Here is a 17,986-nt window from a genome sequence, read left to right as displayed (position 1 = left end):
TATCATTGTCTGATAAAAGTATACCAAACAACAAATGGTATAATCAAGGAGGAGATTGGGGGCTATCCTTATCTTTTTGTCCAAACATGCAAAATACTTATGTAGCACACACAAAAAAAAAAAAAAAAATCAATAAAGGAAAGACATCATCCTTCACTTTGTAACTCTGATGTAGACACTAAGAAGCAAAATTGAATTTACTGAAACTGTATACTCAGAACAAAAAAGCTAGCATCGCAACCTGGCCCGCGGGAATTGTACCACTGAAGATGTGACAATGGAGTCCGATGAGAGAGTCAGAATATTTGACCAGCCAAGCCATGGCCTTGCTCCAGTAAATTCCTACTTTATGCAATCAGTTAGAATTTGTCTTGAGGGGCCAAGTATGTATGTCTTTTAGCTTATTAGATGTTATATGATGCCATGCACAAAGTGTGCAGTACTGAGCAATTCAAAAGGCACATGGGTTGCATTACAAGAGGCAATTATTCAGTGGAAAAAAATGAGCATCTCTTTGTTCAATTAAAAACAGAGTTTAGCATGCATCACTGAGGGCGACTAATTCCTATTTGTATACCCACTTTAATGTTCACAGCTGGCAAACAGCAAACCTACATTTTCTTAAGGCAGTTTCAGATAAACGATAAAAATGAGAACAGAGTTACTTCATTGAAGTTTCTAGAATAACTACGGTAAGTTTCAACATTACATAATGCCTTGTTAAAACATCCAGCTTGGACAGTCCATCACTACACTGAGGTGCACGAAGTCCCGGGAGGATTTTCCCAGGGAAAGATGATTTATTTAGCAATAAATCATCTAAAACTCTGAATAACACTTTTGAAATTGGTTATTTCTTTTACCTTTTTCAGATTCTCTTAAAAATAAATTATAAATTAATCTATTACAAACAGCCACGCTGCTGGTAACTAGAATTAGCTTCTAGTTATCTACGTAGATTTCCAAAATGATTCCCAAAACAAGCATTCTTTAACTAGCCAGTGCTCTATCAAAGCATGTATAGAGCAGAAGCTATTTTAATAGAGCTAAAGTTTTTGTTTACTCAGGAAAAATAAACACTGTTATAACTGCCTAGAACCGTAAACATCTACAGAGCTCAATCACCCAAGCAAGTCTTATTTCCTTATCGGAATACAGATAAAGTCAAACAGAAAAAGCTAGGGCATTTCTCCTATCAACAAGCAAGCACAGTAGAAAAACTGCTGAGTCATTAGGGCGCACACAGCATTAAAAGCTGTTCCAGTATTAATAGATTATTTGTGCACATTTTTGAAGTGTATTCATACTGAAGTCTTCAATTACCAGGACATATTTTTAAGGTCGTAGTCAAGCAAACTATCCTTGTACAAATTCAAATGGATGAATCATGAAGCCCACGGAAGACAGATGCTGAGAGCCTGGTGCTACCTCTAATTGTACTTCTCCACTCAAACTGTCTTTGGAGAGACAATCAAAAGTTACTGTGATTTATATAATAAAACCAAGAAGCTCCAAATATCTTTAGGTGCTACAATATAGTAATAAAAATATCAAAGACTACAAGATTTGGAATACACAGTGTCAGAGAAGCAGCGGTATTTCCTGAGGCCAGGCTTTTTATCTTACTACCTGTCCTGGGTTTGAATGCCATACGAACCCTAACAATGTCAAAAACACTCCAGAACACTCCCTAGACCCGGCCAAGCCCACCGGACAAAGGGGAAACTTCTAGCAGCTTCTTGCAGAAGCTGCCACCATAGCCCCCCATTCCCCCACTAAACAAAACCAACACACACTTATACGGTTAGCATAGGATAAATTATATTTTAGGTCCTGATCTAGCAAAAGAGAGACTATTCAGTGCAACAGGTATCCAGAGCAAAGCCCAGAACAGTACGCTTAAAACTCATCTGCTTATTAACAAGGGTACAAAGAAAAGACAAATGCTCTGCACACTGGGACAGAGTTTTCAAGAAATTGTACAACAGCTTTGTGGAACATAGCAAGCTCCTACATTGACTTTCCATATGCCTTTGATTAAATAATACATATAGGGCAGAGAAGAAGAGATAACTCCCTTTGCAAGGAAGAGGAAAAGGTTCTAACAATTATTAACATGAATCACTGAAATACTACAGTGCAACAGGAAAAGAAAACCCAAAGAATACATTAATATCAGTATTTGTACCCAGTTTCTTCTCTTTATCCTACAAATATATTGATACAGTAAGTCCTTACTTTGTGATATGAACATAATTTTTCCATTTTTAGATATTTGGTTTGGAGTATATTCAATGTCAATTTTAACAATGCACAGAGGTATAGGGCTGCCTTTCTGCATGCTGTGCCTAGCGACGCAGCATTCCTAAAAATAAAATGTTTCTGAGCAAGCTAAGAATGAGCATGTAACAATGAAAACATACATATTTGGAGATTTAAGGTGATGTCACAGCTGCATGGCTCTAATCATCATTTTTGAGGATCAGAATTTAGAACTTCAAAGCCTAAATCCCTACTTATGTTCTGTTATGTAAAATACAGGCTATTTTAGCCTGTAGCAGACAGCCACAAACGCTCAGTACGAATCTCTGGGGATTGGGGGTAGGGGGGAGGGAGGGGAAAACATGAGTACAGCAGTGTGGAAGAACAAGTATAGATTAGGAAATAACTTGAACGGTATGATAGTCTGAGACTGAAATAACCATACAATTCCAGGGTTCACATTTTGTAATAATTTTGGATTGGAGCCAGGGGAGAAGACAGGACAAAAGGAAATACAGTTGGTTTGTTTGGGGTTTTGTTTGTTGGGGTTTTTTTTTTCCCAATTATTTTTTTTTTCCTCCAACTCTCAGATAAGATTCAAAGCAGCTTATTCAAAAATGTGAAAATGAATTCATATGCATGGGAGAAATACTGAATTCAGAAAAGCTAATTAGACAGAGAACAAAACTTCCAAGGCTGGAAACAAAGGAAATTTAAATCTGAATAATATTTTAACGGGATTATATATCTGCTAGAAGAATCACCAAAAGATGTGGTGGATTCTCCATTTAATGTCTTCGCATCAAAATGGTGGGTTTTGTAGAACACCATCCAAACAAACTCTCTTAAACTATGGAGTTTTTTCTACCGTGGGAGTACAGAAATGGCTGAAGACAGAGTCACATATCAAATAAGAGTAGTCATGCCCACCAGAAGCTGCTGGGAAGAGTAAATTCCTATATGGCATCAACATAAACCCTTGAAAGCAGTAAGTGCAGCCTGGCTCCACTGCTCTGCCCCAGAGGGCTTCAGCTGTGTACCCAGTCAGAGGAGCAGGGAAAGAGGTAACGTGGAAGGGAAGTCACAATTTCACACTCCTTTCATGAGGAAAGCTGCATTGCACAAACAAGGCAGGTAAATATAGTAATAGTCTGAAATAAAAGCAAGTCAGGCCAGATCGGCTGTATTATCCTGACCTTAATGGGTTGAGTTTTAATCAGTTCTTCTGTACTTGCAGGTTTCTGTTTCAGACCACCACCTAACACTTGGCAGAAAGGCTATCTAGATCCGCTAGACTGTAGGTGTGTCGCAGCCCTTCTCAGTGTGAGAGAATAAATACATTGTCTCCCACTTTGCCTTTCCCATCTCTATATCTTATGCTATACTCTCCAGAGCAGGAACCACATGCAGTCCATTCTCTCCAATACACAGTATGATAGAACAGCGAGTTTCACAGGAAAAAAAAAAATATATATATATTTTTTTTTTTCTTTGATGTAAAGTAATGTGATGACAATGGGTGCATTGCAAATTTAAGCTGTTATGCCAAGGAATGTGTGTTAATTATATTACAAAGTAAAATTAGGCAATGCAAACTTACTGGAAAAAATACTTAATTATTTTGTTATTGCTGTGCTTGCCAGAATCACTTGCATACAGCATAAGAAACCAATTCTAAACTAATTTTGAGCAGAAACTTTCTGCTGTAATTGCAGAATACTGTCCAATAAGCAAGAGGGAAAAAAAAATATACTTTAAACCACAAGAATTTGTAGTGAAATGGATGAAAGGATAATTAATAAGCAACATGTTAAATTTTGTTTCTAAGGTATCAATACACACAGATAGCACAGCTACTTCATTTTAGATTCTACAAACCCCTCCTTAATTCTCAGGATACCTTTAAGAAGAAAAATCATGCCCCTAACATTAATAAAGTGATCAATCATATGAACATTACTTTTATCCCTTTAATCTAACCCCTTCACCAAAACCCTGAGAAGACTCATTATAGTTCTTACCACAGTAAAGTATATAAATGATTATAGATTCATCATATAAGGACCAAAGCTAGAGGCAAAAGGGCTTTTTCCTTTAGTACGCATGGGTAACACAGGCTATGCCTAAATGATCGTCCAGTTGTGCTCCAGATGCTGAACTCACACTAACCTGCACCCACACAAAGAGCTGTTGTCCCATATTCCACTTTACATTTTTCACCGCTGAATGCACGCATGGATGGGCACTTAGCATCAAAACGGAGTGAAACAATACCAGGACAACGTATAAAGTCTTTCTTTGCTAGCTGTCAGCAGACACCTGCCTAATTTATCCTAGTCTCTTAAAAATAAAAAGCTTGCCTTAAGCCTCTTTAAGAAAGTATCTTACACACACAAAATAAATACCCCAGGAGTGATTTAAGCTAACCTGCTTGACTTTGAGGACCGCTAATCCACTTCAGTACAGGCAGGTAGCACCGCACAGCTGAAAAGCAACACTACTTTAAATCACTTCTTAGCCTTGACTCACCACCCAAGAACTTTGACTTTATAAAGAAACAGACTTGCGACACCAGTATTTTAAGCTATTACTGAAATTCCCTTCTTGACTACAAGGTCAAACTCATACACATAAGAGTGCTTGACACAGGGATACAGAAAGCTTTCTGACACCACGTGGACTTGAGACTAACCTGACCACATGGAACTAGGACATCTAAAGAGCAGGGATACAGAAGGATCACTTAGCAGCACAATAACTTCACTAATAAACTGCAACAATCAAAAGCAACTACTTAACAGAATACAATCACCAACAGAAGAAAGTGAGATGTTCTGAGGTTGTGGAAGAGGAAAAAAAAAGTACACCTATTTCCTACAACCTGAAATACGGTACGTATGCAGAAGTCTACACATTTCAGTTAACACTATGGAAGACTCATCTGTCTTTAGCTCTGGAGACAATTCTGTACCATCTTAATGCCTGAGGGCAGGGGGAAAAGCTTTTTTGTTTGGTTTGGGTTTTGTTTTTTCTTATATATATATATATACACACACACTTAGCTGTTAAAGTAACAACAAAAAAAAACCTTGCAGATATCTAAGCAAGTTACATTTATTCAAATTGATCTAACTTCTTGAGATGTCTTTTACAAAACAGTTTCCCTCCTCCTCTCCCCCCCAACTTCCGCCTTCAGAAAACAGACATTCACTCTAGATTATTTAAACTTGGAAAAATGCAAGTGTTTTCTTTGAAAAAATATCTATTGTTACAGCAAAAACTTGGGTTTCCTTTCAAGCAAGATCATATGATTACGCGTTTATATTTTACTTTCCGCAGGAATTTACACACCCCCCATTTGCATCCTGTTATTCATTTAGAGTTTCCCTTTACTTCAGTGTGCTGCATTAATAAAGTGGACTTGTTGGCTCAGTCGAGGCACTCAAGGTGATAATCAGCGCTCACTCTTGCATTTGTCAGATTTATTCTACAGGCCTTTCCGCATGTATTTAACTGGGCAAAACGTTCCTTAAAAAAAGCAATGCTGAGAGAAGCACTGCATAGACAGGTAGTTAAACTCTAATCTAGGGGTTTTCAAGGTATTTTTGTTAATTCTGTACTTCAAAGCACTAATTTCTCATTTGGAGCATAAGTTTCAACTGAAATAGACTTCATGTCTACTTCCCAAGCCCAAATACAGGCTGGGTGGAGAATGGATTAAGAGCAGCCCTGAGAAGGACTTGAGGATGTTGGTAGATGAGAAGCTCAACACAAGTCGGCAATGTACGCCTGCAGCCCAGAAAGCCAACTGTATCCTGGGCTGCATCAAGAGAGGCATGGCCAACAGACTGAGGGAGACGATTCTGCCCCTCTACTCCGCTCTCGTCAGACCCCATCTGGAGTACTGTGTCCAGCTCTGGAGCTCCCAACACAAGAAGGACGTGGATATGTTGGAAAGGGTCCCCATCCCTGGAAACATTCAAGGCCAGGTTGGATAGGGCTCTGAGCAACCTGATCTAGCTGGAGATGTCCCTGCTTCTTGCAGGAGTGTTGGACTAGATGACCTTTGAAGGGATGGGGCATCCACCACCTCTCTGGGCAACCTGTTCCAGTGTTCTACCACTCTCATCGTAAAAAAAATTTTCCTAATATCTAATCTAAATCTATCTCCCTCTATTTTGAAACCATTACCCCTAGTCCTGTCACAACAGGTCTTACTGAACAGTCTCTCCCCATCTTTCTTGTAGGCCCCCTTTAGGTACTACAAGACTGGTATAAGTCCCCCGCAGCCTCCTCTTCTCCAGGCTGAACAGCCGCAACTCTCTCAGCTTGTCCTCAAAGGAGAGGTGGTCCAGCCCTCTTATCTTCATTACCCTTCTCAGGACTCTCTCCAACTGGTCCATGTCCTTCTTATGTTGGGTGCTCCAGAGCTGGATGCAGTACTCCAGGTGGGGTCTGATGAGAGCAGATTATCACCTCCCTTGAATTCCTTGCCACATTCCTCTTGATGCAGCCCAGGATGCGGTTGGCCTTCTGGGCTGCAAGGACACATAGCGGTTCATGTTGAGCTTCTCGTCCATCATTACTCCCAAGTCCTTCTCCTCAAGGCCTCTCAATCCATTCTCCTCCCAGCCTGTATTTATGCCTGGGATAGCCACAGCCCACATGCAGGACCTTGCACTTGTTCGTCTGATGTAGATACCAGCCTAATAGTATGCTACCGAGCTGAAAACACAGGTTAAGGTTGCTTAAATTCTGGACCTACAGTAGTTAAATTGCAACCTGAAATGCAAACATCACTTCTCTACCACTAATGCACATCTAATTCATCACCACTTTAAATGGCTGAAAGCTACCTTTTTGTCCAAATTAGAAACAAGTAACTGATGTAAATCTTGCTGTGAAGTGATTCTGGCTGGATCTTTACAGCTGAAGCCATGATTTTTTTTCCTGTACAGAAATCATAGCCTATCCCTTTATCCCAAGACCTTCAAGTGCAAGTTGTTGGAGGAGAGGGGAAGGGAAACAAAAATCAAGCACTTCCATTGCATGAGAAATTGAGATTTTTCTATTATCACTCCATCCCAAGTAAGGCAAAAAACTTGCAATTTTGTATTTGTTACAGAATACATAATTTTTCAGAAAAAAAAGTTTCATTGATACCAGAACTTCCTCTTTAATTCACCAAGAGAGCACAGACAAGCCAAATCATTTGTTTTACAGCAGTCAACTGTCTCACAAATAAAATCTTACAAAGACTTTGATGAAACTGATGTGCCAAAAGAACTTTCATTTCACAGGAGCAAATACTTTCATTTGAAAAAACCACTGCTAGAAATATTTGACCAACTCTAGCCTTGAGTAGATTCCATACTGTCGTAGTTCAGCCCCAACAGGGACCAGACTACGCAGTCTCTCTCTCACTCCCCCCACTCTCCGAGAGAATAGGAGGAGATTTGACAAACAAAAGAAAACCAGGAAAAAAAAAACCAAACATGCGGGTTGAGATTGAACAAAAAGTAAATTTAACAGTAATGACAGAAGAAAACAATAGAGTGATGGAACACAAATACAGTATAATAGCTCACAACAGATCTCCACATCCAGTCTCTTCCAACTAGGAGGGCCTCCCTTCAGCACCCTCCTCACTTATATACTGAGCATGATGTCAGATGGGATGGAATAGCCCTTTGGCTAATTTGGGTAAATTAACCCCAGCTGTTAGCTAATTAGTTAACTATCCCAGCCATAGGGGCTACCAGCTTCAGTTCTCCACCCAGCTCAGGTAAATATTAACTCTATCCTGGCCAGAACCAGGACACATACTAAGAATTGTCCTGAACAATCACCAAAATCAAGACACTTGCATATATTTTTCAAGCAATAAAACAGAGGATATAAATTTATAAGCATTACTAAATTGAAGCCACTAGACACAATAAATTAAATGTTTTGTATTCCTGCAGGAAAAAGTGGAACGCTCTTAGGAAGTTTCTTCAGTCCTTTCATCCATGGTGTGGAGTCACTATCAAGAGGCTGAAACACTAAATCTTAAACTGATGAGAACAGAGGTTATTTTAATGTCAAAAAAAACCCCTTAGTTTAAAAAACCCAACAACTTGCAATTTAATATCAACACCATTGCAAGATGCCTTAGCTACAGGTGATCAATACAATTCCATCTTCAGTATAATATTGTTAAACTTCACTGACTGATTAAAAAAAAAAAAAAAAAAAAAGGACAATTACGTAAATACAACCTCCCTGCTTTAGTCCAGCAATGAAAAAACCAGACTATTTCTGTCTTTGAAGAAACTGGCATGAAGCCAGCCATCATGTTTCACCCTACAGAACAACTTGGGTAGTGAGGGAGAGTGGTGGGACTCCTTGGCCAGCTACGAGATGGTGCAAGAGAACACGTGCTTCTGGCCTGATCACTCCTCCGACCGCTGCTGTATTGCCCTTGCCAGGGCTAGGGCCAGGGAAAACCTGGAGACACAGGCACAACTGGAGGCACAAATGCAACTCCAGGCACTATTGGAGAACTTCAGCTGTCATCTTAATGCCTCATGCCTTGCATTAACAAGGTCTTCAACACAAGAAAGACTTTGCTTCTATTTCTTTACAAGGCAGCTTTGCAATAAACTATAGGAAGGGGCACTAGCAATTACTTTAAATCAAAACAAAGTCATACATCATTAAGCAAAACATACAGCTGATGAGAACTCATATGACATGTTTTGAACAGCAGTGGTTTTATGAAGGCAATTTTCAGAAGGGGAAAAAGAAATCTCTTCAGTGTCTTTGAGAGGCTAAGGAAAAGGACTGGAAGAGTCATTAAGAGCAATATCACTTCCAAATGAAAAGCTTTGAAAGACTGGTGATTTAAGTGCAAAATAAGTAGTTACATTTGGTTTTCAAGAAACTGGAAAGTTTACTTTATACAGTTACATTGTATATACCCATGCAACTGGATGTTCCATTATAATACAGACAAATTCGCAGTTTTAAATACTTAAACAGCTGAAATCAACATACAGTATGAACAGAATTTTACAAGTGGTCCAAAACCAAAGAGATTCCCAACTCTTACCATCAAAAAAGCTTTTGGCTCTCAGATAACTGACGCTAAGCCTGAGCACAGACAGCTTATCCAATTTGGCGATAACATCTTGAGGGAAAGGCAGAAGGCTAGCCAAGCGGTCCAGCTCTGCATTCAAGCGGTCTCTGTGTCTCTTGGATGGATTGGACTTGACCCCTTCAGCTGGGGATGGCTTTACTCTGTGGCAAAAAAAAACCAAACACAATGTAAATGTAAGTTATTTCCCAAAATGAAGGTAAATATTTGCCAAACCCAACCTTACAAGTTGTCTTTTAAACTTTAACAAGGAAATGTTTTTCCCAAGTGACCTCTGTTTCCCATTGGGAGGAAAAAAAAAAAACAACAAACAAAAAAAACACCAAAAAAAAAAACCCTAAGATGATTTAACCCCCTCTCCAACACACACACCGATAAATGAAGCAGTTAGAGCTACAATGGCTATTGGAATATATAATGAATATTTGCAACCTTTGAGATTCAGCATTTTTTATAAAAAGCTTCCTACACTTTCACTCAAATGTCACTTATGTTACTTGAATTCTTCCAAATGTTGGTATTACAAATAATTCAGTAACTTTTACTAATATTTGTGTACAAATGCATTTGACAGTACACTTTTTCACTCCAATTATGATTTTTCACAGGTGTCCTTAATTTTTGTTAGGAACAAATGTTAGGAACAGACTAGTGTCGATTGAATACAACAAAAGTTTCAGTAGCTTGCTAGACAACCAGGCATCCAAAACTGCAGAAGGAAGCAAGAGATGCAGCTTAATCCGCAGGCAAACACTACTGAGCTCATCCTGTAAGTCACCTCTCAGCTGAAGGCATTTCGAGTACAGCATGATGAAGGCATGCCTTTGTACCTTACAAAACACAATTTAAAAAGCTTTCCATTATGAATTACATAATTAAGTTTTTGTAAAATTGCTCTTGTCCATTAATATCCACCCTGAGCTCCAGTTCCAGATACCTGGATAGTCACACCTTTCCATGTACGCAGAAGTCTAGGAACAGGTTCAAACTCTACTTATTAGAATTATAATTAGTCATTACAAGCCAATACTGAAACCAAATAATTTATCTGCACAAGCCATAGTAGATCTTAGGATATTTATTAAACAGTTTTCTAATTAAAGAGTGATTCATTCTCACTTTTCCAGTACTGCAGTTCTACCCAAGATCTGCAGCAGTTATCAATTTGTGCTGCTCTCATAAGAATGTTGGTCCTGCAACACATCACTCATGAGAATACTGAGCATAAAAGACTTTTAGCAGCTAATTTCTTCAGTATTTCATCTACTCTGCTTCCAAGCTTCATCCTTATATCAATTTCACGATGAGAAACTGCAAAAGCTCCAATAGTTATTTTTTTAAAGTAAACCATACTGAAAAACAATTTTATCTGGTATTTCCAGGCAAATAAGCAGTGATAGAGTGAACATTCCTATTTTTAGCTTGTTTTTAGTTTATTTTTCAAATACATTTCTTGTTAGTTTAAATTCAAGCCCTTCCTTTAACAGGCATTGTTTATTAAAGTGTCGCTTGTCAAAAACTTGCACTTAAGGCTGGCTGCCGGTTCCCTAGCACTACGGCTGCACTTCCACACATGAAAGAAGGGATGCTCCTCATGTGGAGCCTGGAAACTTGAAAATGCCATAATACAAAGTGTTGTTAACACACAGAAATGTAATATATCAGCAGCAAATATTTACTCCACAGACGGATAAAGTTAAGCTTGCTGCAGGGTAAAGACTGTTTAGGACACTGTTCTAGTGGAGCTTTATACCAAAAACATTAGAAAAATTGGGGAAAACAGATGAATCAATAAATATGAAAATTCTCTCTCTTGAAAAAAAAACAAAAACAAAAACAAAACAATCAGTTCATCATCGACTGCAATGGATGACAAACAAAATATTTGGTTAGAGCTGTGCTTCAGTCACAAGCTCTAACTTCAAGACCTGCAGCTCACCATATCCACAAGTGAATATTAAAATAATTCAGAAAAGCTTTCTTAACATTGTCTTACTCTGGCATAATATTCACCTGTACAAGCTATATGATTAACACAATTTAACTTTATTTTGTTAGGGTTATATTTAAAAACCACCAAACATTACCAGTAACAGTAAAAGTTACTTCATAAGTTTTTTTTTTTTGTGTGTGTATTAAACTGCCATAAAGGTAGAGAGAGAATAAAAAATCCCAAACTTTAGGCTGATAACAGTTGTATAACAATCAGTGAACAGCTCACTGCTACCAAATCAAACAGGTCTGTTTCCGAGAAGTGCCAGTGCCCATGAAAACTGTTTACAACACGAAATCATTTCCAAATAAATTAGCACCAAATACCAGACTTTTCTATTTTCACAACTGTCTTCCTCTTTGCTTTAAACTTCTATAAACAATTTGACAAGTCAGTTGAAACTATATGCAACAGGGCAGTTATCCTGTCAAGTTGTAGTTAGATCTAATTGTTTTTTTCTTTACTTTGTAATTATTTCTGTTTCTTACTTCTAACTAGTTCAAAGCATAACAGTTTTCTAAATGTAGCACACAACATTTCTGGATATTAAGTTATCAGTATTTGCAGCAATTTGCATGTTCTCTCCCTCCAAATCAAACATTGATTTTCCCTTTTGTCACCCAACTAAAACCCGTTATATAAAAATGGATCCTTCAGTGACAAAGGGAATAAGGGCAGAAATGCCAGGGGCATAAGCTGCAAGCTAAGTCATTTTCCATCCACTTACGTAAACCCTTGATGCTAAAGACAGCCCTAGCTGCGTTGCAGAAAATTATCTTCAAGGAAAATTATGTGCTATGTCAAGATTAAATCCATATACGTGTTTTATTAAAAAAAAAAAATAAAAAAAATAAAAAATACTAAAGGAGAGAATGGATTTTAAGCTGATCTTTCAGTTCTTGATCTTTTATCTTTCCCAGGAAATTCGAATTCCCTAATCAAAGGCCAGAGGTCTCTATACACTCAGTGCCTCTGAACTGAGCTACAATCCTTATCATCCAGCAGCTGCAAAATAAAGAAGCACTCTTAATTCTTGTTTTAACAATTCTAAAGGATTTGCCATCATAACATTAGCTAGCTACTATTTTCACAGGTCTGCTACAGACTACTTAATCAGAAGTTTTCATTACACATGCTTGCCATGTGTGCCTTCACAGACACTAAACATCACTAAATTATTAAAAGGAAAGTCCACACGTACCCGAGTCTTAATTATTATCAAAAGGCCAAAATAAGTTTTATATTTACATACTAATTTGTATTTCTAAAGGGAAATTGAAGCAATTACGGAAACTAAAATAAAGCACAAATTTATTTTGTTTGTAATACGACAACAAAAACTATGCAAAAAGAGCACTAAAGATACAGTAATGTTAAAAAACAAATTCTGTTAAAAAAAACTAATTAGAAGTTCATCAGAACTCTTTTATTGCTTAGAAAAGAAGGACATAAGGAAGAACAAACATGTTGTCTAGCTAATGGGTTTAATCTTTTCAGCTATGTATATTTTTTTATCTCATATTTAATAGTCCATGCAATAACATACATTATTCTTACGTATATTACTTAATTCAATGTAGATCAGGTATATGAAATGCATCAGTTACCACTAAGCAAGTATAACAATAGGTGACATCCTCCAAAAGTCTCTATTTGCTTTACAATTGAAAAATACTTCTAAGCATTTACTCTTTTATTTCCCACACTGAATTTACGATTACTGAAAATCCAGCTGACAATTTCTTTGGAAGCAACAGGTATGACATAGACTATCGACCTCTTGGATCAAAAGTTGTTGCTAACCTATCTTGAAGAGGCAAGATACCCTTTCCAGTAGCTCCTTCAAGCAGGCAACGGAACCAGCAAAGATTTAGGCCACTGAAGGGATAAAGTTGTTTTACCAAAAAAAAAAAAAAAAAAAAAAAAAAAAAAAAAAATCTCAATCAGCAGCGTGCTATTTGTTTGATGCTGAGCAACTGTTTGTCCTCTGGTAGTAAACAGAGGTTTAGTTTGCTCAGGTTGTTTTGGTGCATGAAGGACTCCAGCAGACAGCCAGAAACACGAACCTATAATGGCAATTTCACACCCAGTTTTAACATATTTCATTGTTGTTTAAGACGACAAGCCAAGGCTACTTGGGAAGAGAAAACAAAAGAGTATCCTATCTACTGACCATGTTATCCACATTTGTCTATCTCCATTTGCTGCAGATTCTCTTTCTAAAAAGTATACTTTTTGCAAGAAGCACTGACGAAAAAAAACCCAACAAACCTTAAAGAAACACTGAATTTTAAGTAGCAGTCTACATGTAACATACAGATACCCCAAAACTGGCAAAGTTGTTCTTTGTATACAACATGTTTATTCTACGTAACAGTTTTATTGTCTCCGTTTCAAATAAGAAGTGCAAAGTGCTGTTTGTAGCAGATACTGCTTTACACAAAGGAATCTTTCAATGATTATTTTTCTTTTCTGACAGACTTCCACTATAAAAGCTTGTTCTGGCACTTCTTGTTTGTTTGCCTTAAAAGAATACATAAACAGTTTCATTTAAAAAAAAAAAATCTCTGTAACTCTGCACTGCTTTCTGAAATTATTATGTCTACTCATAATTAAGGATCAACCAGTCAAACATTTTTCTCTAGAGTACGTAATAAGATAAATACATTTAAGCTAACATAGAACAAAACTATATCATAATTTCTTACTTAGTCTGCTAAAGAAACATGCCATTACTCCTTTCGCACCTGCGTAGTACGAAACATTTAGACCTCCCCTCCTCGTTCCTTGTCTATTACATTTATCCAGTTATGCAAAACAATTCCTATCCAAACACTGAAAAAAACAAGAAAAACAATGCAAATTAAAGCTAGTAGGCAGAAAAACATAAAAACTACAAGGTGGAGCTACATTTATGGAATATCCTTTACCCCCACTTCAATAAAATTTGCGTTTTCTCCTTCCTGCTACAATACTAGTATATTAATTCAGCAGTTCAGTTAATAATCACTAAAGAAAAGGAATTCAAGACTTAAAAAAGAAAAAGCAGGGGCCACCCATTGCTCCCCAGGTCTCAGTGGGGAGCGAGCACCCCACAGAGGCGCTACCACCAGGGGGACCCGCAGGGTTCAACCACCGAACGGAGAGGAAACTCAAGGGCTCCCAGGTTTGAAGAAAGTGATTTCTGCAGCATATTACATGCAATAGGACTTTTTTTTTTTTTTTAATGCAGATGACAAGATAACAAGATTAACTGCAGGAACAGTTGCCTATTAAGTTCCCCCATGACTGTTTTTCTTTTTCAGCTCTGATATTGTAACTCCTTACTGAATCAAAAAAAAAAAAAAAAAAAAAAAAAAAAAGGAATAAAAAAAAAGAAAAAGTACACATTTCAACATTCGGCACTCTCAGCTGTCAGGCAACAGCCTGAGATTCCCTCTCAAATTCAGTCCTATACATGGCACATAACAAAAATGGGGAGTTGCAGGGGGAAGTTTCCTAAACTGGTTTTGAGTTACCACCATGGCTTTAATGAGTTATTTGCACCAGAAGCAAGAAGTATTTCTTCTCCTTCATTTTTTTTTTCCATGGCAACTGTGCAATTATATGAATAGCTTCTTCCATTTCTATGAACTAGCTGCCTATTGACACAGGTTACCAATTATCATGCTCCATTCAAAGTTACATATATGACAAATAAAACATGAGAAGCACCAGCTACAGAAACAATCTCTTCTGTAAAAGATACTAGTCTCAGCAATGTATCATCACCTCTTCCATTCTTTTTTAATTTTAAAAGCTGTGAATCCTACTGGTCAGAGGAAATACCAAGTTCAAATGGATTAAAATCACGGTAGTGCCAAACCATAAGACAAGAAAACACAACAGTGAAACTGCTCATAAAGTTTAAAATCTTTATTAACCAGCAGCAAGTACATCTTCCCTCCCTCCTCTAATCAGTTACAACAGCTTATTGCTTCTCTCACGTTTTTTTTTTTTTGGCCTAAAGGTATGGTCTGTAATTAGTTATGTGAGAAATAGGAGCCCTCTAACCCACGAGCAATGTTCTGTAAGGTTGATCTAATAGAAAAAACAACTAAAGAGAATAGCCATTACGAGAAGAGAAACAAATATGTGACACATGAAAGACACATGAATATTGCATTAAAATAACTTCTAGTAACCCAAGCAAGGTGGGTTAATAATCAGTCTCCATTTCTATTTATGAGTGGGCAAACTACTTTAACATGAGTATTTTTGTTTTAATAAGATACACTTACTTCTCCCTTTGGTTCTATAGGATGAAGTCCCTCAATAGATAAATTATTTCAATTAGTAAAAAAAAAAAAGCTTCAAGTTCAACTAATCAGAGAAGCTCGGCCAACTTACATAAAAAGGAGATACATGGAAAAGGATTTCTTACGTAGACACTACAATAACATAGAAGAGAAAAAGTTTCACATCCTCTAACTGAGACTAACCAGAATTTAATCCTAAACCAGACACTAAGCAATCTCGCCAGTAAGGCACAATACCTTGCCCTTTCACAATCAGAACTTAGAATTTGTCTTCAGCAACTAATAGTCTACAAATATCAGCAAGACATTTTTATTTCTTCACAAAAAAAAAAAAAACCCACTCATTTCATTCTTGAAATCCCAATCTACAGTATTAACTTAACTCAGTACCTCTACATTTTTGTTTGGAAATGAATGGTCATTTCATTTTATTTTCATAAAGAATCCATCCTCTAACAAGGGAACTTTTTAAAAAAACCCCACATTTTTAGACTTTCTGTATGAATTTGTAGGGTGAAAATCCAGCTATGTACACACATTCATTCTAACAATTCCATCCATAAAGAAACAACCACTCAAGCTAATTTCCCCTGCCCTCAAGACAGTTGCCTGCTATAAATCTAAAAACATATCATTCACAATAGAATTTCATTAAATATTTGTCATCCTCTCCTTTAGTGCTTCTGTGGTGGTGGCAGTTACTGTACATCTACAGAAGTACTCCGCAGAAATACATGGGGATTTTTTTTTTTTTTTGAGCTTTGCGTCACGGTTAGCTTATTTTTCTTGCAACTCAGTGGCTTAGCTTTGCTACTTTTTATGACCTGATTCTGGACTTTCAGTTGAAACTGCAAGTTAAGCATCTCTTCCAACCTGAGAATCGACTCTCATGAGACCAGCCTTTCAGTGGAGCACGCAAAGCCAAGGAGTCAAACCTACAGCAGGTGCATAATATGAAATTACTCAGGTACTAATCTGTCTCCAGAGTTTCAAAAAGATAAATTAAAAACCAAAAGCAACCATACGGCCAGATTTTTTTTTTTTTCTTCTTCCGACCGGTCTACAGCACTTGGGTTTGGAGCTGAACAAATAAAAACATTTAATGTAACACCGGAGGGTTAAAGCTGGTTCAGCCCTCCAAGAGCTGCTAAAAATAGCCCTCAACGGTGGGAATCGCCCGAGCCTTTCCCGGCTCCCACTCCGCGCTCCCTGCGGAGACACCTGAGCGCTCGGCGGCCGCGGTGCGGTGCGCCCTGCGCGCCGGAGGGAGCGCGGCAGCCACGGCGCGGGGGCCTGAGCGGCACCCACCCGCGACACCCGCTCCGGTGGGGCGAGCGCGGCCGCCGCTCGGGAGCCGTCACCTCAGCCGCCTCCCAATGTAGGTCAGCCAGCTGCGCCGCGCCGCCGGCACCGCTCCCTCCTTCCACCACCACGACACTCCCTTTTTTACTAAAAAAAAAAAAGAAATAAAAAATAAATAAAAAAAAAAAAAACTAAACCTGATAAAACTCTCGCCGGCACCCCCAGGCACCACCGCACCGCGCCGCCCCCGCCGGGCCTCCACGGTGCGCGGCAGCTCGGCGATCCGCCGGGAAGCCGGTCCCTCGCTCCCTGCCCTTCTCCCTGCCCTCCCGCCCCGCGGGGCCCCTTACATTTTCTGCACAGGTTTCCGCCGCTTGCGACTGGCGTAGGTGACATTGGGGTTCATCCTGCCGCGGCTCCAGCGCCCCGCGCCGCAGGTTCCTCCGAACCGGGGGCCGCCGCCGCCGCCGCCCTCCTGCCCACCTCGCCCCGGCTGCGAGGAGGGGACAAGCCCCCACCAGCGCCGCAGCTCTTGCCTCGCCTCACCCGCGGGCCCCGGCCCTGCTGCCCGCGGCCGCCCGGAGCGCGGTCGCTCTCAGCGACGGCGCCTTCCCCGGGCGGGCGAGGACGGGAGGCGGAGGCGCTACAGGGCGGGGATCCCAGGTGATCAGCAGCGGCGGCGGCTACACCCACTCACCGCCCCCGGAGGGCACAGGTGTGGGGGCAGCCGGGGCTCTCCGGCGCCGCTCGCCCTGCGTCTCCCCCGCCGAGGCGACACTATCTCCCGGCCGGCTCCCTCTGCGGTCGGCGAGAGGGTGCGCGGCCCGCCGCCTGCCTGCCGAGCGCCTGTCAGAGTGCGCCGGGCCGCACCGCCCCGCCCGGCCCAGCCCCGCGCCCGCTCCCCCGGCCGGGTCCCGCCCCGCCCGGCTGACAGCCACCGCCTCCCGCCTCGCCGAAGAGGCCCCTCGCGGCGGCGGGGCGGAGGGAGGCGGG

General features: G+C 39.7%; 1 protein-coding gene across 1 annotated transcript in view; it reads right to left on the bottom strand.

Annotated features, from left to right (window-relative positions):
- AHR (aryl hydrocarbon receptor) overlaps positions 1–17,758 on the bottom strand; it is a 66,945-nt gene extending 49,187 nt beyond the window's left edge. The window contains exons 1-2 of the mRNA XM_086742448.1: positions 17,344–17,758; positions 9,356–9,543 (exon numbers count right to left, since the gene is read on the bottom strand). Of these exons, the coding sequence (XP_086598574.1) occupies positions 9,356–9,543; positions 17,344–17,399 (244 nt within the window). The 5' untranslated portion in view covers positions 17,400–17,758. The remainder of the gene's footprint in view (positions 1–9,355; positions 9,544–17,343) is intronic.
- Positions 17,759–17,986: the final 228 nt, after the last annotated feature.

The sequence above is a fragment of the Chlamydotis macqueenii genome, chromosome 2 (genome assembly GCF_036417535.1).
Source record: "Chlamydotis macqueenii isolate bChlMac1 chromosome 2, bChlMac1.mat, whole genome shotgun sequence".
In the NCBI taxonomy this organism is placed as follows: domain Eukaryota; kingdom Metazoa; phylum Chordata; class Aves; order Otidiformes; family Otididae; genus Chlamydotis; species Chlamydotis macqueenii.
Note: the sequence above shows the minus strand (reverse complement) of the source record. Positions and strands in the feature narration are given on the sequence as shown.